Genomic DNA, 23,462 nt, shown 5'->3' with positions numbered 1-23,462 from the left:
AAAGTACAGGAAATAAGTAATTAAGTGCCAACTAATTTGCACTTGAGGTGTACCTAGAAAGAAATACACTGTAAGTAGTATTTTAAATGAAAGCCTGCATACCCAGTTAATATTTTACATTGCATTGAAAAAGTAGAAAACGAGACATTTTACTGCCTGTATACCCTATAAGTACACTATAATACACATATTCTCAAACATTGTTGTCTTAATCATGACTAAAACATAATGCCCATTACCTCATGCATGCTTTTCAAAAAAAATCTAAAAACATAGAATTAAATGTAAACATGCTCTAAGTCCCTCTTAAACACTAAATTGTTACCCCGATACTCCCTAACCTCTTTCTTTCCCCCTGTACTTACATGTTTGTCTTGGTATAGGTACACTGAAAGTATTTTATTGATACCCCATAGCTATATACTAAATAACTGTAATTTGCAGGCTGTAATCTAAAACTAGTGCTAGGCAAATACAATAAGGTTTGGTACCAATATTTTCCTTTCATTTGCAGACATTGTTCTTCCTGGTTATCAGATATATGAAGAGCCTCACTTGAGGATAGACGGGAGAGCAAATACCACCAGGTGAAGGTTTACCTCTGCACCAATGTCTGCCTGTCTGGGTGGCATTTATCAAGCTTGAAGAGGGGGCTTAAGGACACTTCGGGGTATATTTGTAAAGAGGCTGGCGGATAAATATAGGAGGAAGCTAATCAAGCCATCTATCAACAAAATGGGGCTTCATTACTTGTCCTGTGAGATTTTTCAATACATGTCCCAGTGTGGTGAATGCAATAAGTAAGTGCAGGTGCAATTTTATGTATAGTAGTATAAATCTCTTCTCAGCTACTTGCATACTAAACACAACGGGAAAAAGGTAGGCGGACAATCAGACATGAATCACACCATCACATATTATACTGTATCAGCAAAAAAAACACAACAAAATCGTTTTCAGACAACATTTCTTTAATACAAAGTCAACATATCTACATACACAGTGGCTTTAAACCAATTATTGTTTCAGTTAGAAGTAACAGTTTGAAAGTGATAGCACTTGGCCCTCTTACAAAGGAAAAACTATTTTGCTGAGTTAGGGTTATTTTTCATTTTGTCGGTACGTACTGTATATGTTCTATTCTTTTAGATGTCATTTTTTGTTAGTGTTGTTTTTTGTTAGTCCCCCCCCAAATATTCTGCGACATATTCCAGTAAATTTGGCGTCTGTATTCAAAAGTCTAGCATCTTTACATGAAGTCAAAAGAGTAACACATTGCACAAGCTTCCAAAGAACTCCACCGTTTCAGTTTTGGCATGGGCCCATTTTACCAGACTTTTTAAATTCCAAAAGAAAGTTCAGGATTTGAGTTCATTATGAAACATCGCATGGTTCCCACTGTTCAGAAATGACATGCTGGAAATGTGAATTTGCAGCAAGTTTTTGGTTGTCTTGATCTTCCCTTGGTTGCATCGCACTGCTCTCTGTTTCATTGAGTCCTGATTTCTTCCTGCATCCCAGAGCGAAACATGGCTGAACAAAAACACAGAGTATGGTTCTATACAACGCACCAGGGGGAAAATAAATCAACATTGCTTTGTGTTGTTGCAACTGAACTATGTATGGCCTTTAGCATAGCTGTATTTGTCCATCATGTTATGCCGTATTTATGGATAACACCATAGCATTTTAGGACAGCTGGGGACCTTGTGGGCATTTGCGGGAAACTTTTAAAGAATTAACATCAACTATGGGTGCCATTGTTACAAATTAAGAATCTACAATTCCTCTCTAATTTCTTTTCTTTTTAAAGGTCTAATTAATTAATAAGAATTGAACATATTCTAGTTGCTTTAGTTCCATGGTGTGAAAGAGAAGTTTTTGTATATAGTTAGAACAAGAATGTAAAGGATCTTGAATTGATGGTTGATTACCACTTCAAATGGTCAGTTGGTAGAGTGGCCTAACTTCCCATCATCAGCTAAATTATACTAGCAGATCGCTGATGCTGACTTCACGCCCTCATTGAGGCTATAGGAGTGAGAACAAGAACTGGCTTGTTTCCCAGTTTAACTGCTAGCAGGGGAAATTAAAGGCAGAAAAAAAGCGAGTGGTAATTAAAGACCAGGGAGCAGGGTTGGAGAAAGAACATTTCAGAAGGAGAGAAAACAGGCTTTACAAACACCAGGAAGTCGGATATGAGCAGAAACTTGATCTTTGTAATTCTGAATCTGTCCCCACTTAAAGTATGAGATCTTGAGGGTCAAATGATACAAATACATATAATCTATATATTTGTTTATTTACAGGTATATTCTAGATCATGGTGGATATCTAACAAAATGAATGACTACATTATATCTGAAAATAATAAAAGTAAAAAAAGAGAAAGAACTTGAGGGTCATAGTTGGACAAGATCATACAAGGTACAGTTTGTCAACTTGGGCTGACATAGATAACAAAAAAGTTCAGTTATGAAATTTTTGATTAGATATTTTGTAGACCAGTTCATTTTTCAAATGCTCAAAATATTAATCAAAAGAATACTAATGTCTAAAAGTTAATGATAATAAGAATCTTAATGTTTAAAAATGGCATCTCCTCATCGGCACAGGACCTACCCAGGGGTAGAAGTTAAATTGGTGAGTGGAGGCAGAGGACTCAGGCAAAGTGCTGACATCATCTCTGCTTTTTCTTAAGAAACACACAATGTTTCTTAGATTATAGAAACGAAACACACAAACAAAAAGAAACAAAAAGTCATCATATTTTCAAACATGAGCACTGGCTGGTATAAAAAAAAAAAAAGATGATGAGGAGAAAAATTGATTTAATACTAAGTGTTTGGATATATCTTTATATTCTGCATTTAAATATATATGCATGTGTGAGTGTGCAGTATACATATATAAAAATACATATATGCACACATACACACAGACATGTTATACTTAACATTTTCTACAGTGAAAAAATAGAATGTCTTTAAACGTAATATGAACAAATAAGCATTTCTCTTTTCCTGCTAATTTTTAAAAAATGCGATACAACATCTCTGTTAAAAAACTAAACCAAAAAGAAAATAAAAAGTCAACTATGTCATGTAAAATAAATCGTTGTAATACAACATTAATGTTTTCATAATGTTACAATAACAATAAGGCTTTTTTGGAAATAAGAAAAGATTACACACAGTTCTGTCCATCGCTCTGTTTTTTTGTGCACACTCGTCAGAAACCTTCACAGAATCCGTACACTCATCTGTACCAAAGCACTGATCTCAAAATGAAAACCTGGTGATTTCAAAAGCTTGATTTTTTCTTATCAGACACATATACATTAATGCGTCAAATCCAACCTGCAGTTGTTTTTGGAGTAGTTGTTTCAAGTTTCTTTTGTTTTTGTTTTTTTTTAGGGATGTGCAAGTAACTTGTACCGAAGAATTTCATTATCACATCATGGCGTCGAGATCCAACATGGCTGCCTGGTCTGGCTGTGGCACCCACAGAGACATCATCTATAAAACTGAGGACAAAAACCAAAGCAACTACTTTGTTTATCCACCTGTTACCAAACACACATACAGTGGAACTAAAGGCCAATTTTTCAACCACATGAACATACAGCTTTGAAATTGCAACAGGCCTTTGCCACTCTTGTACAGAGTCTTGTACAATGAAATAGATGATTATAGAGAAGGCTGGAGAAGAAAAAAAAGGAGAGGTGGAAAAGAACGGTGTAATGTGGATGCGCTTTCAGTCATGCCCGCCTGGATGCGAGTGGTTAGCAGAGCTGGCATCTTTTGTTCGTCAGTTTCCTCTCCCTCAAGAGTCACACGTACAGCATACACGAGATAAGCAGCATGTTTGGTTTTGACAGAAAATAAAAAGAAAAAAAGATAATTCCTCAAAGGACAAACAAGTTCGAAACAATGATGATGAGCGTTGGTCACTGTACACAAAGAAAGCCCCAACTTTACGGCAATCCTGGTTTGGTTGTTCCGTTTGTTCCTCTTCTTTGCAATGGTGGATGTTAACACCGAAGCCCCATGATGCAATGGTTCCAAAGAGAGGAGTGATTGTAAAAAATCATGGGACACAGTTGTCATTTCTCCCGCCTTGACCACCTGCAAGACGAGCCAGCTGCAGCTTCTTGCAACAGCGGACGTTTTCCCCGATTTCTCTGGTGACTTTTCAGCATCACTGTGATTGCCTGGCTTGGGAGACTGATTTTACAGAAGTTCACAATTCATGAAACTAACTGATCGTCAGATATGTGTAGCTGCTTTCTTCCTGACAACCGCTGACACTGCCTTCTCTAAGCTCTTAGCACTTGAGAACACGCAGTTATGTGATGTATACTTCAATAGTTGAGTGTTTTGCCACACCACACAAATTATGCATATCATTAGTGGAACAGTGTAAAAAAAAACAAAACTCAAGGTTTCTTTGATGCCAGATGTGTTCTCGTGCCATTAATGATTCCACTGTTTCTATTTTTTTTGTCTTACCAGAGTTTGGGGAAAACCATTTCTGTTCACACAGGCAAGAACAATTTGGTCATTTCTCTGGATATCACTCACAAAATGTGTTGATAGAAATACTTTAACCCCCTTTTACACCCAGGCATATCAAAAAAACAAGAAAGTCACCTCGTCTTGGCTACATCCATCTGCCTCTCAATGATTTTCTCTGTTGCCTTCTCCTTCATTATCTGTTGCTTGTTACCGTTGTATCACGAAGATATTTTTGAGAAGAAAAAATGTCCACGAATGTTTACAATGTCCTCCACATTGAAACACTTGAGGTAAGGTAAGCAGTCTGACACTTTGATCGATTCCCGCCCCACAGCCTGAGCCACAGCATCTGGTTCCTCTCCTGACGAGGATTTTCTTCTCTTTTCTGGATGATGGGCAATTTTCCTCACTTCCTCATGAAGGGTCTCTTAGTCGAATTGGAATTATTCTAAACTTGTTGGTTGGGCGTCGTCCTCTAAAAATCTACAATAGGATCCTGGTTTGGTGTGTCTGAATTAGGGATGGTGTTACTGTCGTATGCTGTTGTTATTTTTTTCAAAGTTTCTATGGCTCAGGAGACTGTTGAGGGGGGCGGCAGGATTCTGGGGGAAGAGATGGCTTTTTACGTTGCATAGTGATCAAAGCTTCCTAAATACTCCAGAGCTGCGTGATAGCAGAACTGGTACTCGTCCTGTAGGGAAGAAACACACACATACACAAAAAAATACATCAGAAATAAATCTCACCGGCAGTTTAAATAGTTTGCTATGATAATGAAAGATTAACAATTTCAGACAACTTCTAATAAAAACAAATTAAAGTATTTATAAGTACATATTATAAATTAGATAACTGGTATTTTAAACCTTAAGTACATTACACAGATATTAAGACACTACATTATATAAAGGCTCTTTAAACAAATTTGTGTTGTTTTTCCTCCAAACTACATTAAACTATAGTACAATTCCTTGCTTATGTTTTTGTGTGTGTGCTTTGACCTCTGACCTCAGTCTGGACCATGGCTGGCCTCTGTGTCCGGAGCATCTTTACTGTCTGAAAGATATCAACCACGCCTTCATAGCGCATTCGCTCCAGGACGATGCTGAGGGTGATGAAGACTCCCGTCCTGCCCACGCCAGCACTAGAAACACATTACGACAAAGTGAATAAACAAGTATGTTATACTATAGCCTTGCATTCACATAGTGGCTGAATGGTGAATCTTAATTTGCACCAAGTAAATATGTGTCTCTCTGTTTTGTCTTGACACTGCCCGAGGTTCTCTAGTCCCTTCCCACATATGTACTTTTTAACTTTATGACTCTACATTCGTTTAACCTAAGACCTGAAAATAACAGGAGTCTTTAAATAACTTCAATCCCAAATTTCCTCCAAAATGCGTGCTACATCTACAACAGGAATGTGTTGTAAAGCTGCACTGGGTAACTTTACATGTCTGCAGCTCTGACTGCTTGAAAGAGTCAACTGCTTGATAGCCAGAAATGGCGGGATAACGGTGACGATGGAAAGGACGCAATCTGCATGTTAGAACTCTGTGATGTGGGACCAAATTCCCGTCAAAGACTAAATGAGCCCTCAAGGACACAAAAAAACATCACGCACACAAACAACCAAACATTTTGTCTCATTAAGCCCAACCCATGTGTCGAAAAAGTCAGCCTGCTGCTGCTGCTCTCCAGAAATACAGTCTGAGTCTTAACTCAGATCCTGAAATACTTGAGAGCTGCCTCTCTAAGCTGCTTTGCTGTGAAATGACTTCCACTTCACCAATGGAACAATAATTGATATGACAACAGATTTATTTGGGCTTCTTCCAGCCTCCGATGCTATTTTGTTGAGCGAATAGTGAAAGCAATGGCTGCTAGCAGACACTTTTGGTTTGTGTGTGTGTATGTCTGTGGGTGTGTGTCAGTTGGGGACAAAGCTAGACTTGGAACAAAAAATGACTTGTATCATTTGACAATAAATTAAATGATATCAAACACAGTTGTTATTGAGCCTAATCATGTAGAACATACGACCACCCACTGCCAACCCCCCCGCCGAAGTATCGCTCAGCCCACCCAAAGCCTCTTCCTGGGAGTCGGTCACAGCTTGTCACATGGACTCTTAAACTCACTCAGAGCTCCTCTCTCTCTGTCTCTCTCCTTCTCTCCGCCCCCCCTCTCTCCAGGAAGATCGACTCTCTAAATCTGAAGGCTCGCCGAGCCGCTGCAGACTGAGAGGATTTGGTGTCCCCATTCACAGGAAGTAATCAGGCAATTAATGACAAAAAGCATGTGGGTCTATTAGATAGTGGCTGAGGAGGAGCGAGGAGGAGGAAAAAGAAAAGAGCTGGGAGAATGGATGGATGCAGAGGAAGAGAGAGAGAGGGGGGGGGATTAAGAAATAGACAGAGGGATGACATACGGGGAATGCCAGTGACAGAAGACGAAAGAGTAAGTGAAAAGGAAGGCATAAGCTCTCCACTCGGAGATGAAAAGCCTGAAGGAGGAGGGAGGGAGGAAGAGGAGGACAGGGAGGAGCAGGAGGTGGCTATGGTAGTGACAGAAACCAACCAAAGCTTTCTTTACTTTTTTTTTCTTAACCACTACTCAAGAGAAACTTCTTTCAAAAATGATCTGCCTTAAAACAAAGTGACACCTACTTTTGAGAAAATGACTTGATAAAAAGTACAAAATTAAGGACTGCAGGTAAGTTAAGTACCGTATTAACTGGACAAAACTCTAGCGATTTACCACACTACAGGCTGCAGACGTTCTGTGTTAATCCTCTTACGATGCTCCAAAAATCAAATCAAGTTCACTGAGATGTGTCAAGCATGCCAAAACTGAGCATTTGGCAGCTGAATACAACATAGTCATGTGACTCTTGCAGTCCAGTTTAATAGGCTGTGTGCCTTTTCGACCATTACTACAGTCCTGCAATTCCTTCTGTAAGAATGGATCCATTTACTTAGACAGCTCTCTCCACCTTCAATAATGGCCTCATAGAATGGAGGAATAACTCAGTCTTATTGGAGCTTCCCTGACACTCTTACAACTCCCTAGGGGCCATTTGATGGCTGGTGACATCATTGCTTTTTAACACAGGGGAGGTGATGTTATGTTTGATGATGTCATGGCGCCTGTGCAATAGAAAATGTGGAGTAAAAGTGAAACAAACTGTGTTCCAAAAGAAACCCAATTTTATGAGACAGCAAGAAAATTATTCTGTGTGTTCATACCTTTGTTTGTCAACACAACCACATTCAAATGAACAGTTCAGTTCATGAACATTTGAATAGTTATCCTTTAAGTTTTTTTCTGAATGCCAATCAAACCATGAAAAACCAACTTCTAGACATTTCTTTTTTTCTTCACTAGTCTTGCAGAGCATACAAAAACAGGCCTCTCAAACATGTCCATCGTCTGGCAACAAAAAGTAACAACTCATTCCGATGAACCCCACTCAAGGTCAACCAATGAATTATGTGACGCCCTGTGGGGTCAGGAGTGGGTGTGGCCGATCTCTTTCTTCTTTGTATAGGAAAAGCTGATTGTGGCAACTCTGGGCACCTGGGCTAATTGCCCTGTAGGCTATTTGTAACTCTGTCTTTTAATTCTGCAGGAGGTCGCTGCTGGGCTAAGGACGGACGGACAGACGGAAGGACCGATCTACCTCTCTGCTAACTTGCTACCATCTGTTTCCCTCCACAGGTTCCACCTTTGTCTTGGTTTCTGGACATGTTGTTTTAGTTGATAGTTATTATTTATTGCACATTACAACACCCTCACACACATTTTCATGCATCCATCATCCTAACCTGACTGAAACCACTGATATTCATACCCCATACTTGTTCACCTTTACTTTCGCACCAGCCTTAATTTGGTTAACTTTGGTTTAAATAAACATATTTTGTTAAACTTCTACCATGGTGTGTCTCCCTTTTGTTGTGGCCTTTTGAGCCAGGTCATAACAGTTAGAAGAATTGGGGGTCTTGGTGTTGACCACTACTAAATATTGATTTCTACTGAGTCCAGCATGCCAAGTTAATGATGAAGGTTACCTTGGAAGCTACACCCGAGGTGATGAAAAATGCATCATGGAGCTATCATAAAAACCAAAAAGAATGGCTGTATCATTTCATGTGCCTCCTTTTTGCAAATGCCAAGCCGCATCTCAGCCTTATCAATTATGGAGGAGATGGGCCTGTGGAGGTAGTGTACTGCGGTGGCAAAAAGGAGAGGAGGGATCGTATCTGATGATACCGTTAGAGTTGCACCACAGGAGCTGCTGCGCTGCAAAACAATAACCACCTAAAGAAGTGATTTAATCTCGTCATGATACTTAAGGCCTTATGTCTCTTTCAAGAAGGAAAGCATGTCTTTGGACTGCAGTTTGAGACAAACATCTTGCAGTGCCTGAAAATACTGCATATCATACCCTTCTTTCAAGAAAACCTTTATTATAATATTATGTCTATTATAATAAGTGAAATGTATTTACTGCTGTGCAGTAGAGAAATAATGGTGCAACATGAAGGTGATAACCCTTACCTGCAGTGGACAGAGATTGGTCCATCCTGTCCAAACTGCTCCTTGGTTTTATGCACCTGCCCAATGAAATCAATGAATCCCTCTCCAGATTTGGGCACACCTTGCTCTGGCCAATCAGTAAACTGGAACTGCCTTACTGTCCTGGACTGGCCATCCTGCAAATACAGCGAAAAGAAAGCGAGAATAGAAGATGGAGAATGTAAATCATGTAAAGAAGCAGAGGGCAGAAGGCATCTGTAAAAGCAAGAAGAGGAAATTAACCTCTACCTGGAAAAAAACAGGTCAGAGAGGATTCTTTGTTCACGTTTTTTAGAATAATTTAATTGCTTTTAGAGCTTTACTGTCAGATTTCAATCCCACCCAACCAAGCCACACTCTTTGGATCCTTCTAAAAACATAATGCAAATGAAGCAACATTGATAAAAGGTCTAAGGGATTTCCATCTTTCTAATAAAAGGGACAAACCTTTAAAAATAAAATAGTATTTGTCTATGTTTTTAGTTTTAGTTATACAGCAGAGATAATAAACATAATAAATGTACAATGACGCCACAGAGGGACAGTGTGTCCTCTCCTCTCCTACCCTGTTCCTCTACCTCCAAACCAATTGTCTCTATTTTCTCCCATCGTGTTTTTTTTTCAGTGTGTGTGCAAGCTTGCGTGCATGTGGGATGAGTAGGTCCTAGTTAAAGCTAATCAATAGTGTATCTGCCATGACAAGCGTCTTCTCCCAGACACCATGTTGAATAGGATAATCCTGTGATGCGATCGATAGAGCGACCTGACGGATGAGCAGAGCGATGGAGGTAAGAAGCAAGAACCAAGGACTAACGAAGAGGGAGGTGGGATTGGACGATGAAAATTGAAAACAAAAACACTGACACACCGACAACCCCTGCAAGACAAAATGTCAATCTTAGCATTTTAATCTTATATTGATTTGTATAATCTTGTTTTAGTGGTGCACTTGCCTCAAATGCAAACAGAACAATTAAATTTTTTTTTTTTTATCAGGTCACACTAGGTCAAGTGAATGTGCTTTATTTTGAGAGAGCTGATTATATCAAGTCTGAAAACACACAGTCAAAATGTGTGTCCTCATTAACAAAGTTCTTTTCAAGTTGTCTTTGAGAGAATATTTCTTAAGAAAGTGAGGAGAAAGATGCATTTTTGCATTTTGAGACAGGCTGTCCACTTGATTCTAGCAATTAAGACAATGAGGTGTTCATTTCTCCAGTAGTTTCTCACTTCTCTTCTGCAACAGACTTCCATTTAGACATGATGTGTCACTTTCACACATTCTCTTCCCATTTGTTCACACTGCAAAGGCATAACTCGATCAATACTCAGTTGGCGAGGAAACTGGAATCTATTTGTCCTTTTTGTTAGCCTGCTATGAGGTGGTGTAGAATTATAAAATAATTTTGTCTAAATTGTGTTACAGAATCAATGTAATATGCAAGAATGTGAACTTACACAGAGGAAGACATATTTTCACATTTCACATTTGTGAAACAGAATTATGTCGCACAGAAAGCAAATTTTCGGCACTTCTTTGAGTAGCTTGATAGTACTAAACAAATTACATTTATGCACAGAGCTGGTGAATTGTTAGATAGAAAAAAGGTAACAATCTGTGTATGCAATTTTTGTGTAATGGGCCTGCAAGCAACTGTCCACACTGTCACTAATGCTAAGTCATAAAAACACAAGAAACAAAAGAAAGAACTGTATATATTTATGGTGGCATTACATGCTTAGGATGTAACTATACAGCTAAATATTTGGATTAAAGTTACATTTGTCTCCTGAGGTAGATGCTTTGTATGGTAAAGGTACTGAGGTGCTTTCTATTCTAAATAATTAATCATATAACAGGGGGCGGAGCTAGACTTTCAGCACAGTCGGGGCGGAGCTTCATCGTGGGCCCACCTGCTACAAAGTCATATTAACCAAGTTTACATGACCCCACAGAGTCTGTCTGCTTCGCTGCTGCCGGAGCAGCCTTTTTACTAAATTTTTGTGCTTACACCAGAAGTGCTGCAGTGCGTCCATAGACTAAGTGCATCCAGGAAGCTTCCCAGCGTCAAGCAGCACAGCGCAGATAACCGGGCAGGAAGTCAGACACAGAAACGGCAGAGAAACTGTCAATTTTCAAAATAAAATACCCGTTACAGACTTCCGATCGTTTATCAACAACAAACACATATAAATCAGACAAAAAAGAACATTTTTACTACGTACCCAACTTTATCATAGTAGAATCACAAAAAGCAAGCACTAATCACCAAATCAACAAAATCTAAACATGTCGGCAAAGTCCGGCAGGTAAAACGCTCTTATTCTGAAATGCTCCCTGTGGTAGTTGCTAAATGCACACGTCACACAAAGCACAAAAAGGACAATTAAAAACAAGTCATTAACGCGGCGCAGGCTACACGCTTCGCTGCTGAAATGCTTCTGAGAGGCTTCCAGTGGAAGTTGATGCCGTAAATAAACCGCTGCGCACACGCAGCCTACATCCGTCCCTCAGAATTCCCATGATGCATGAGGGTTAAGGGAGTTTTGTTAAAATTTGATAATAAGTTTGCCATTTGTTTGAAATACAAATGTTACTTTAGGATTTATCTTTATTAATACGTGTCTCCTTTGAATCTAATGTGATTGTTGGTAATTGTCATTGTTGCTGAATTCTCCCGGTACATTGAATCGTCATATGCCGTTGTTGTTTCTTCGTGTCCACTGTAATCAGCTGAGCTGAACTTCATAGTCCACGTAGTGGGCCCCCTACCAATGTGGGCCCTGGGTCCGCCGCCCCCCATGCACCCACGCTACCTCCTCTTATATATATCTTATATAACTGATTACTGGATTACTGACTACCCACACTGGCTGCGGGATAGAAATAGCTCATAATTAATTTTCTCTTGTTTCAAGGTATCGTCCAGGCCAGCAAGCTCTTAAACAATGGATGACTGGGGATAAGAATAGTATCATGTCAGAACAGGGGATGCCAAAAAAACTACAAAAACTTTATATACTCTTTTAATTTGGCAGTGGCCCTAGAAAAGGTTACAGCAATGATCAAATTACCTCACAAAACTAATGATGGTTTCCTAAAGAGCTTTCTTTATGTGTTGCTCCATGTCAAAAATGACATCATATTGAGGTAATAGTAAATGTGAAAATGTGTGGATGTAAACAAGTACCTTAGGCTCTATATTCATCATGGGTGTTGTCATGGTGGCTGCGCAACATTCTTATTCATTATGATTTTTGCCATGAGCTAATCATTCCCCTCTACTGCTAGTATGCCAAATGCAGAGGGTGACTGAACGCTGAATGTACGACATATGCAGCTATTGCATGTAAAAGGATATACATAATCTGTCTATTGAATCCTTGTGCTCTGAATGTAAAGTCCTGTTGTCCCATGTGCCAGTAGGCACTGTGTTGCCATCTTAGCTGTTGATATATTTCTGCACCAATGCCGCAAGATGTATTCTTATACATTTATTGTACTTGACAAATATAGTGCATTGGATTCTAATAAGTTAAGCTCCATCTACAGACTCTCTTTGAACGACATTTCATGTCTCGTTCCCTGTTTTATGACGCGTTGCATGTTTTATTTCTTTTGTTGCCTTTGTTTTTCATCTCAAAAACATTTTGCCTCAGCAGGAGGATTAAAAGTGAAAGAGGGGCAAAGACAACAACACAATAAACCAAGCACGCCGAAGAAAGAGAGGCAAGACAGAAAAGAGAGGAAAATTTAACACACAACCTGAGGGCCCACGTGGCGTGTCAAATTGTGTGATTAAATACGTGACTGGCTCGCTAGATGTGAGTGTTGAGGCATGGAGTCTGTGCTATTACTGTGCAGAGGCATGCAACACACACACACACACACACACACTTAATCCTACATACACGAACACAAACAGCCATGTACATCTACATGATCTATGGAATGTGGGGTTAACCCCTGTTTACATACACTCACATGCATAAGCTATCAGTAATGTTAAAATGTACAAATCTACACACACAGCTGCACATAGTGCTTCTTAACAGCTACATATATAGTATGTATCTGTATTAGTATATGTGTTTCCTTAACTCTGATGATAAGCTTTGACTGTCAGCCTGTTTGCTGCCACTGTATGCTTAGATTACGCATAACCTTATAGGTAGAGTAAGCGATTCTGGAGAAATCCAACAATATGATATAGAGCGTACAACTAACGTTAGCTAAGTTTTGGGTAAGCATACTGTTATTAGTTGCTGCTGCAAAGCTAACATGCAGAGAGGAAAAGATGGTCCTAGAGCCCAGCTCCAACCAGCGATACTTGGAACTCTCCTGCTACTATAGCTAACATCAACAACAGCATGTCTTGACAAACTACAAAGTAAGCTGAATGTCCGTGGGCATTCACTTAACGTTATTTGACACACAAATAATGGCTGGAACGACTCGAGTAGTGTTTTGTAGTCCACTTTGTTTGTTATCCATGTTTGTACCACCACCAATTTGGGCATTTTAACACGGGGGTTTAAGGGGACTTGCTTTTGGAGCCATTAACAAGTGGCCATTGGAAGAACTGCAGTTTCTAGCACTGTGTGTGTATATTTGTGCTGAGAAGAGCAAATCTGCATGGTATGTGGCAGAAAATGAGCCTCTGCATCATACACAATAATGTGTGTATATTTGAGCTTGTAAGAGAGACATTTTAAACACTGCACAGGGTTATGTATAAAGAAAAAGTGTGTGTGTCAGGTTGTTTGTGTATATATGGGGTTGTTGGCACACCAGCTTAAACAGCATTTATGTCTTATTTCTACGCTGTGTCTGTTTGTGTATTAAGTGTATGTATGTGTGTATATATGTGTGTGTGTGTATGTGCAGAGATATAATGTATTCATTTTTTAATAGGGTAGGATGACTGCTAACTAGCTGCCACATCCACCCAGGAAATCATTGGATATGTCAGCCTGTTCGGCAAAGAGAGGAAGCAGTTTTATTTCTGCACTACAGTCCTGCTGCTGCTTCAAACTGACCTAATTGGATGAAAAAAGTACAATAGTGTAGAGTAGGTTATAGCTACTAAATAACAGTTCAGGGCAAGAAAAGTCACTTTGGTTGTGAACTCTCATTAATATTTGAATGTTACTTCCAACATAATGTCAACATGTAGTTTTGTGTGAAAACCCATCTAACTACAGAGGAAAATTACAATATCAAAGCCATTTTAGGGACTTTTCAGGAAGAAAAAAAAACACATTTACTTGTGACGTTTCTGTGTTTAGGTGACCTACTTTCCATAAACCTGCTTAATCTCCTACATTTCCCACACTTCAATGAAGGTGATTTTCCAGTGCAATTGTGGAAATGACAGTATAAGTTGGTACTGCATTGCATTCCAGCCTTTTGAGGTTACTAAATGGTGTCTCTGTACAATGCACAGTTATTCACAAGCAATACACTGGTCCTGTATTGCTTCTGTAAGTCAGTATAAAATGGAGAATTCATAAAGTGTTATTTTAATTACAGTTTGTTAAAAACAGTTTATAATTACACTGGTCTAAATGTGCTGCTTGTTCCCACCTCGCAACCAACTATATCATTCCCAGGTATGTCTTACCCTGGCGTCTGTGACCTTGAACTCTCGAAGGATGTACTGGGGCATGTTGTACTCTGCCATGGGATCAACCACAAAGTACTGGTACCTGGCAGAGCGCTCTGCCGGCCAGTACTGATGACACTTTTCCTGTATGAGCAAAAGGGTAGACAAACCATTGTTAATTTATATTTAGACAATTATGTTTTTCATTTTATTTTTATTTGACTCTATCAATGAAGTTAAGACACAAGACAAATTAAATAATTGTTTCCATGTGTTTATATCCTACCCGTCCCATCTCTCTCAGTTTGGTCAACATGACTACAATAGTAGAGTTGTTTTCCCAGAGCATTCTCCAGAAGTCCTCTGTAGTCTCTGCCAGAGGGCCCTGCGTTGCAATGTAGGCCTTCTGTTGCCTGTATAAAACCATATCAAAACAAATTAATAAAAAAAAATATTTCTGTTTTTTTTAATTAGTTAGAACCACTTTTAACACCCCTGATGCAAATTCTGGGAACATTTAAAACGTTTTTGCTGATACTTGGCATCACCTCACGCACACCTCTTGCTTGCATTTTTACGGCTATCGCACCCCTCTTCCTACCTGTATCCATCAATGAAGCTGGAATTGATGTAGTCCGATCCTTCCAGGCCTCTGATTGGCTGCAGGCACACGCGTGTGGTCTCGTACGGCATGATGTTGACCAGCCGATTCTTGAACTTGTTGCAGGGAAGGTTGGCACTGATGAAACGCGATGTGTGGGCTTTGGAGTTGGCCAAACGCTGGAGAGGAATGGGGGGAAAGAATGCACAGACAGATAGTGAGGTAAAAAAAAACATACAGAAGGAAAAAAGTTACACAGAGCGTGTGAAATGAAAGGTATGGAGGAGGAATAAGATGAAAAGAAGAAGAAAAGTACAGTGGTGAGGGGAAGATGGAATGAATTGGCAAAAGCCACGGTAGTTACAAAGAGGAAAGAACAGGCATGAAAAGAGAAGAGAGAGGAAGGAAGAGCAGGAGAGGATAATAAAAGGAGGAGAGACGAGGAGGGACGGGAGGACAGGTGCGAGACAGATCAAGAAAAGAGTATATCAATGACAGAAAGTAATAAAGCGAACCCAATCTAATCTGTTTTACAGATGATGGCATGGCTTCAAAGGGACATTGTTTATCAAGAATACATTTATCGGAAAGCAATTCAAAAACTTTATCCCCTTTTGCAACCTGTGAGGTCCTGCAGGGTCAGATTCAATGATGGAATATATACCACACACCCAGTCTAACAAGCCTCTGGATCAAGTCTCTGTGAAACAGAAAACTCGTCTAAAAGTAGGTCACCGCTGCCTTTGATAACGGCAGTGTGGTATGTGTGCATAAAACATACACTCACACAGGGATGTTCAGAAAGACAAACACACACATGCACTGCATAATGATCAAAATGTAAAGCTGTACTGCTACATCATCATCGTAATAGGGACCCTCAGTGGGAGTTCATGGGTCAGCAAATCTTATGATCGCTTCCTCTTGGCTTCACTGTCTCAACAAAGAATGGGTGTGTGTGTGGGTGTGCGCGCCTGCTTGTTAGCGTTTCCCTGCAAATGGAAGACACCCTCATCAGATTGTTTAGGGCCCCTTTCAGACAGAGAAAAGCATGGCGAGCTGAAGACACTAGCAGCATTGCAAAAGGGAGGAGAGAGAGATGAGTCGCAACTGACCCCACAATGTACTCAACGCAGATTTATTTCCTGGACTCCTTGTCTCTCTGTGGTTGTCAAAACAGTGAAAGTGTTTCTCTTAGAATGTCAGTGTGTACAGGGCTTCACTTACCATTTTGCTCTTTTTCCTATTAGAGCATCCTATCTTTCCCTCTAATTCCCCAATAGCACCAGTATCTCTGCGTCAGTGGCCACTTGGAGTTCATCCAGCCCTTCTCCTCCTCTCTTCCCTACATCTCTTGCTGCTGTCCTCCCTTTGATCTGTGTTTCACAAAGGCACCTGGAATGGCTTGTGGTGGCCTGGCATCGCTAAAGAGGCCCTCAGCTACACCACCAAACACTGCTGAGGGTGCAGGGAATGGAGACAAACCTGGAAACCTCTCATCCAACAGGGCAGAGAAGCATCTTGAGGACCTCTGGTCTGGTTGCCAGTTCCTCTACCATTTATCGTGCAGTATATATTTTTACTTGGAAGGTAAGACCCGCTTATACATTAAGCATGTTACACCACAACAGGGATAATCACATATATCATCACCACAGTAACCTATATAAAAATATGCTTTGGATTTGGCTACAATGACACACAATATCTTTGAGAAGTTTTTGTACACTCTCACCATAGTTTTTATTTAAAACTTAACTTGCTTCTGTATTCCAAATCATTCCTTTGGAATTTTATTAAGTTTAGTAGCCCAGCAGCTCTTCTTTTTGGTTCATGTTGGGATTTGTCCACTGTATGTTGCTGAATACTTCTCTTGTATGTTGGTTAGGTGCATTTTCACGACAAGTCCCTCTACTTGTCCCACCAGTTGCAGCTTAATTCTGTATGATGCTGTTTCCCCTGAGAATGACAATACCCTCCCACCCATCCCTTTAGTGCAGCATACTGTCAAATCACTTCCTTAGTGCCAAGTTAGCATACAGTCGTTCCTTTGTTCATTAGCCAAACGTTCCTCCCTCCACTTGCCCTGCCATCCACCTCCATTTGTCATCATCAAGTATTAATTACTTAGCTCCCCCACCCCTCTTCACACACCTTTCTTCTCTATCCTCACTGTAGTGTGGACGTTATTAATCCCCGTTTGACTCCTGACGCCAGCTCAGCATTATCCCTGTTACAAATGGCGATAGAGATTCCATCACCTTTGGGCACCAGTGACTAAAAAAAAAAAGGTTGAAACACAGCAGCACCATTATTGTTTCTTGGCAGGGGGGCCCTGTTGGTGAATGATGATGGGAAGATGATGGATGATTTGAGAGTGAGGGTGTGCGGAATTCAAGGTCAGATGATACTGACTGGAGTGCTAAAGCTGAGGTGAGTTTATAAGTTGATGATTGTTAAGATCTTTAATGGAGATCTATGTAAACACTGTGCCAGGCTGTCTATCCTCACCTACTGCTTTGTCATGCATTTCGCTAAGAAAGCAGACACTCTTTCTTTCTTGAAGCTAAACTGAAATCCATGCTGCTTTCAGCTAAAATCCTTTGTCTTGTGCCTGCTAGATTAAACTCAATTTCTTTGCTTAAGCACATTACTCCAAATCCTCCTAAATGAACACTGTGGCTAAACAGGGAAGGGATTCAATATTTCCATTTTGAAGCTTGGCAACAAATACAATAATAATTCAAATAGTGTGATTTTAAGTGATTAACTTATTGAAGTGAGGCACAAGAAAGTAAAAAGCAAGCTGCTTTCCAGTTCATCTGAGATCCTATTACTTGGACAGCAGGTATAGTATAAACTCACAAATAGCTGCCATGTAAAAAAGGCTGCTTTAATTTATATTCTACTGACCTGGGCCTGAAAGGTATTACATCTTTAAGAGAAGTGTCCTTATGTGAAATGATTAACTCTTTAAGTGAACTGTATTTTACACTTTGGTCATTCTGTTTCCATTATGTCTGTATGTATCAATGAGACATCCAACCTGCTTCTTGCTCTAACTCAATTTGTCTATAATTCTAGGATTTGCTGTAAACTGCATCTGCACTCGACTGAAATGTTATTCTCCCAGTTTCCCCAATGAGCTACCGTAATGATACATTTTATGTCTTCCCTAGTCTTCTCATTTAGCTTCAGTTTCTTGCCAGACATACACTTGCTGGTCAAGAACCACAATATGTTTTGTTCATATTGTGGTTTTCATTTTTGCAACAAATAATTAACCACACAGCAAATAATGATGACAAGCAAAAAATATAAAAAGGCAAAGAAATTGGATTTGCATCCACAATAACTTATAGGAAGATGAAGCTGGCAGCAAGCCTCTTTAAAAGGTTTACAGTTGCTTAAGATAAAAGTCAAAACTATGCATTTATGTCGTTATTATTTAGTTATGATTAGGTCCAAAGACTAAAAACTTATTATAGACACTGATCTAACATGCAGCGGTCTTGGCTTCAGGTCAGCTATGCCTGAATTTGTGAAAACTCAAAATGGTTCACCTACATGCAGTCTGTCCTGTAATTTACATGTCAGATCCTAGGAGTAGTTAAAGTTAATCTAAAATACTTTGTCATACAGATGTAGGGTTTATTAGTGAAAAGAAGAAAGAGATAAAGCGTAAACACCATTTAAAACCCTGTAATTTCAGTTATAGCAATGTACTTAAAAAATGGCCACCATGTTATTAAGGAAATTGCTGTACCTTGAACTCTAGCTCCATGCCAGTGACGTGCTCGCCACTCTCCACCTGGGCCAGCTTCTGGATGTAGGAATATAGGCTCCGTGCAGCCACTTCAGTGTTGCCGCAGGCCACAGCCTCCAGCAGTGCATCGTGAATAAAGCTGTACTGGTCCTCCGTCTGCACCATGTAATTCCGCTGTGAACGCATCAGCGTCACATGGCCGTAAATGTCGACAGTCTTCTCGTGCTTGATACGCTCAAGCATGGCGTCGATGACAATGAAGCAACCTGTCCGACCGACACCCGCACTAAAGGACGAGGGAAAGGAATGAGAAGAAAGAGAAGTTTTTAAGAGGTTTGTTAAATAGAAACTAATTTTTTATTTCTATGATCTTAGGTCCTCTGGATGTAGTGGCTTTGAAAATGTAACTTTTTTTTTTGTAATACTGAGTGCTTGTCACATTTGTCTCTTGTAGGATTTTAACACAAGGTTATTATGTATGTTCAGTAATGCTTGTGGATTTGTTGTGGCTCTCCTACTCAAATAACTGAGTAGGAAAGGAAAACAGAGCGATATAGAGATAGCTAGAGAGGGAATACAGAAACAGATAAAAATGACAGAACAAGAGGACACTGATGGAGACTGAGTGATGCAGGCTGTCAAATTTCAGTTTTATTGTTTAGTGCTTTGGATTCACTGAAGTCTTCTTATCTTGGCAAAAAGGAGGGTTTCAATTTGAATAAGCCATTTGAGATATATCGCTTGTAAAAGGAGGAAGAGCTAAGGAGCAAAAAGGGAGAAGCAAGAAAGATGGGAAGGGATTACTGTGAGGCTTTTCACGGAGAGGGAAAAAAATATACAGAGGTGGAGAGAATAAGCACAGAAAAATAAGTGATGCCTTAAAAAGAAAGATGATGTGACCAATGGAGAAAAGAAAAGATGGAGGTCTGGTAAGAAATAGAAGCCTGTGTTTTATAACGTATGTTATGTAATGTATAATAGCAGTTACAGAGGAGCTCTACCATTGTGTTCGCTCATGGGCACGCACACACACCATGGGCAGGGGCAAAAATTAAAAAAGGGATCCCTCTTCCATGTGTAGGTTTAGGCTTCATTCACTCTAAGGTCACACCAGAGTCACATGGAGCTAACCACAGGGGCACATAAAACTGTCCAACTTGGGCACAGACATTCAAGTTACATAAGTATAAAAACAGAGCACTTTGGATCTCGGAGCAAAAAAAAAGAAGAAGAAAAAGAATACAATTATATACATACACACACACACACACACATATATATATATATATATATATATATATATATATATATATACACATACACACACACACACACACACACACACATACATACATATATATATATATATATATACACACATATACATACACACACAGTATATATATATATATATGTATATATATATACACACATATACATACACACACAGTATATATATATATATATATATTTTTTTTTTTAAACCAACCCTAACAACAAAACATTGCTACTGACCTGCAGTGGGCAATGATGGGTCCGGCGTCAGGCGGATTGCAGGTCTTCACCCTACGGAGGAAGGCCAGGAAGGGGGTCGGGTACTCTGGTACACCGTGGTCAGGCCACGCTGTGAACTGGAACTGACGAACCTCCCGCTTCTCACTAGAGCCATTCTGGAAAGAACAGAGAAAGGTGGTTTGGATATGGTGGTGGAGTTGTTGTGTTTGGAGTGACTGGCCAACAAAAAGATAACAAAATGGAGTGTGTGTGCTGCTTTTGCAACATGGCTGGTGTAGTCATGGTGCACTCTTCAAGGCATTTTAAGGGTTATTGATGTTATGTGATGATCAACTTTTTAAGGTATTACCACTTGCCTTCAACCCACCTAATCTACTGGATACTTTTCATCTGCCCCCATAGAACATGTTTAAACAGTTGAGTGACTGAGCCCAACATTTTAGGCCTGTACTGTACAAAGACTATGCCTCAAAACAAAGATCTCTTTAAGCCTTAATATCTCCTACAAAAAACAAATTCTCATGTGTAAACAGGCAGGTTTGCACAAGTTACTCACCACTGTATTGGTTTGTGCTCATGCCTACTATCAAATTTGTACAGCAACCTGTAGAGACGGTGAGTCAATCAAACTTAAAATATATTTTTTGTGCACTATTTCTCAAGATGGTGTAATTTTCACTGTCACACATATAGAGCTGATCAGATGGGCTTATCATAATATAACAAGTACAATAATTTCTATACTGAACTGTACAGGTATTCCATCTTCATGTTCTCACGCTGCAGTTGCTCAGAACATCTACAGATACATGCAGCAAACACCCACATTACACAGCCATCTGTCAGCTCCCACCTCAAACTCAACTCTCGACGTATCAAAGATACAAGCTGGAATCCAGAGGAAGATTTTCAAGAAGGATAAGAAAAAAGAGAGAAAACATTTTTTTTCTTTCCTCCTCTCCTCTCTTTCCTCTCAGAAGATCCTCTAATGGAGTTACTGTTTGCATTTCAATGCAGTGCTTCTGCTTCTGACTGAGGGATTTTTTCCCCTTACTGAATAAATGAATAAATGAGTGTGGTAATTAAAGGCAAACTGACCTAAATCTTATTTTCCCTTTTTTTTTTTGGACATTTCCTGTTTCTGCCGTTGAGTCAGGCTACATGGATGTGATTAGTGCTTGGCTGCTGGTTTTCTTTAGATGTAAATTTCTTTTGTAAAGGATTTATCACTAGAGACAATTCTGCATCACTGCAGGACATGTGTACATATGGATAGGTACCACATTGGCTGCTTTGTAGATGCGCTACTGCATCTACTGCCAATTTCTGCTACCTTATACTTCACACAAATCCAACACCATATTTTTTTCTCAGTGATAAAGTGAAAACAGCTCAGCTCAGCAATGGCTGCAGTTAGGAGGAGGAGGGAAAGGAGTGATAAAAAAATAATAATATCTGTAGGTTTGATGGAGGCTGAGAGTGGCAGAACCTACATGGCCCTGACTGTCAACCAGCAAGCTTTAAAGCACTGTGGCTGCTGATATCTTGCTATCTTTACCATCACTGGTTTGCTCTGGTGCTCACTGTTCCACTGACACTCCAGCTAAAAAGTCAGCTGTGACTGAAGTGTGGTACTATCTGGATAAAAGGAAAATTCTGGAAATGAGAAATCCTTCCAATGGTAGGTTCTCTATATGTATTCTCAGAGGTCTTTCTCTTTACAACACAAGTATTTGCATGATCATGATGTGTGTGAGACTGTGAGAGAGAATGCATCTGCATGTAAATGTACTGGTGTTTCTTTCTTTCTTATTTTTTTCCTGTGTCTGTCTGTATCTAAATGCACTTTAATGTGTATTATTCATGTCTGCAGGTGTGACATCATGTTTTTGCATATGTGCAAAGGTATGTAAATACACGTATTTGGATTTGTGCCTGTGTTTGTGTGCGACCTTCGCTCTATTGTGTTGTGTTTAATCTTTCAGTATGAGTGTGCAGGTAGGCTTGCAAATCCCTCATCTTGAGAATGTTGTCATTTGTGTGGGGACTGTGTTGTTTCTGTGTTGTGTGTGCGTGTGTGTGTGTGTGTGCACACATAGGAGAATGAGAGCAGTCTGCCAATTATGTATATTAAATTTCTCTTCTGTTCACTTTACTTAAGTGCTCCAGTTTGGCAGATGCACATAAATAGATGATCTATTGATGACATGGAGAGTTAAACAAGGTAAAATGGGTTGTCTGGAAGGACAAAGTGGACAAAGGGTTATGTATAGGCCTTTACGTCAAATGGAAACAGCCTGCGGTTTATGCCATCATGTTTGTTGCCTATGTAAACTTTGTGTGTGTGCCCTGTGTTTACTGGACAGACGCTGAATAAGCATATTGATATTCATTGTTATCCAACTTGATAATAAATATAATGGCTGTATTTTATTTGCTAAGTGAAGATGTACATATTGTATGTGTATGTTTGATATGTGTGTCTGAGAGAGAGAGAGTGAGAGAAAGATAAATCATCCTACCTTGTGCAAGGAAAAAGTGCGGACACAGAAAGTGGCCAATTCTATGGTATCTAACAGGGTCACTTGGGTCATACCATAGGTTTCTGTGCCACGACTGGGCCAGTACTGGTCACACTTAATCTGGAAGAGAGAGAGGCAGAGGTATCAGTTGCAATGTCTATGTTGCATTCTATTAAATGGTGTCTCCAATAATGAATAGGATCATACACATAAATGGAGTACAGAAAAATTCAAATCATGCTCACACAAAACATGCACACGCACCACTCATAAAGCAAGCCCTCCTGTGAATTTAAACACCAGGCGGCGTTGACAGAAGCACCACGGTAGCGTCTTTTAAATATGAGAAACA

General features: G+C 39.7%; 2 protein-coding genes and 1 long non-coding RNA gene across 13 annotated transcripts in view; 2 read left to right on the top strand and 1 right to left on the bottom strand.

Annotated features, from left to right (window-relative positions):
• gipc3 (GIPC PDZ domain containing family, member 3) overlaps positions 1–3,872 on the top strand; it is an 85,188-nt gene extending 81,316 nt beyond the window's left edge. For 6 of the 8 annotated variants that reach the window (XM_046050662.1, XM_046050661.1, XM_046050665.1 and 3 more), the window contains one exon: positions 3,417–3,872. In XM_046050662.1, the coding sequence (XP_045906618.1) occupies positions 3,417–3,633 (217 nt within the window). In that variant the 3' untranslated portion in view covers positions 3,634–3,872. The remainder of the gene's footprint in view (positions 1–3,416) is intronic. The other 2 variants (XM_046050667.1, XM_046050668.1) reach the window with 2 other exon arrangements.
• Positions 954–23,462, bottom strand: part of ptprsa (protein tyrosine phosphatase receptor type Sa) — a 188,228-nt gene continuing 165,719 nt past the window's right edge. For all 4 annotated transcript variants that reach the window (XM_046050635.1, XM_046050632.1, XM_046050633.1 and 1 more), the window contains 9 exons: positions 23,111–23,230; positions 20,589–20,743; positions 19,074–19,359; positions 15,308–15,486; positions 14,993–15,119; positions 14,725–14,850; positions 9,083–9,237; positions 5,526–5,661; positions 954–5,208 (listed from right to left, as the gene is read on the bottom strand). In XM_046050635.1, coding sequence (XP_045906591.1) covers positions 5,140–5,208; positions 5,526–5,661; positions 9,083–9,237; positions 14,725–14,850; positions 14,993–15,119; positions 15,308–15,486; positions 19,074–19,359; positions 20,589–20,743; positions 23,111–23,230 — 1,353 coding nt within the window. In that variant the 3' untranslated portion in view covers positions 954–5,139. The remainder of the gene's footprint in view (positions 5,209–5,525; positions 5,662–9,082; positions 9,238–14,724; positions 14,851–14,992; positions 15,120–15,307; positions 15,487–19,073; positions 19,360–20,588; positions 20,744–23,110; positions 23,231–23,462) is intronic.
• On the top strand, positions 16,504–19,385 carry LOC123971681. The gene is made up of 3 exons (XR_006825248.1): positions 16,504–16,897; positions 17,636–17,740; positions 19,086–19,385. It is a non-coding gene; the product is annotated as an uncharacterized LOC123971681 (long non-coding RNA).

Source organism: Micropterus dolomieu, linkage group LG05 (genome assembly GCF_021292245.1).
Source record: "Micropterus dolomieu isolate WLL.071019.BEF.003 ecotype Adirondacks linkage group LG05, ASM2129224v1, whole genome shotgun sequence".
NCBI lineage: Eukaryota > Metazoa > Chordata > Actinopteri > Centrarchiformes > Centrarchidae > Micropterus > Micropterus dolomieu.
The sequence above is the reverse complement of the archived record's forward strand: the minus strand, read 5'-3'. Positions and strand labels throughout refer to the sequence as shown.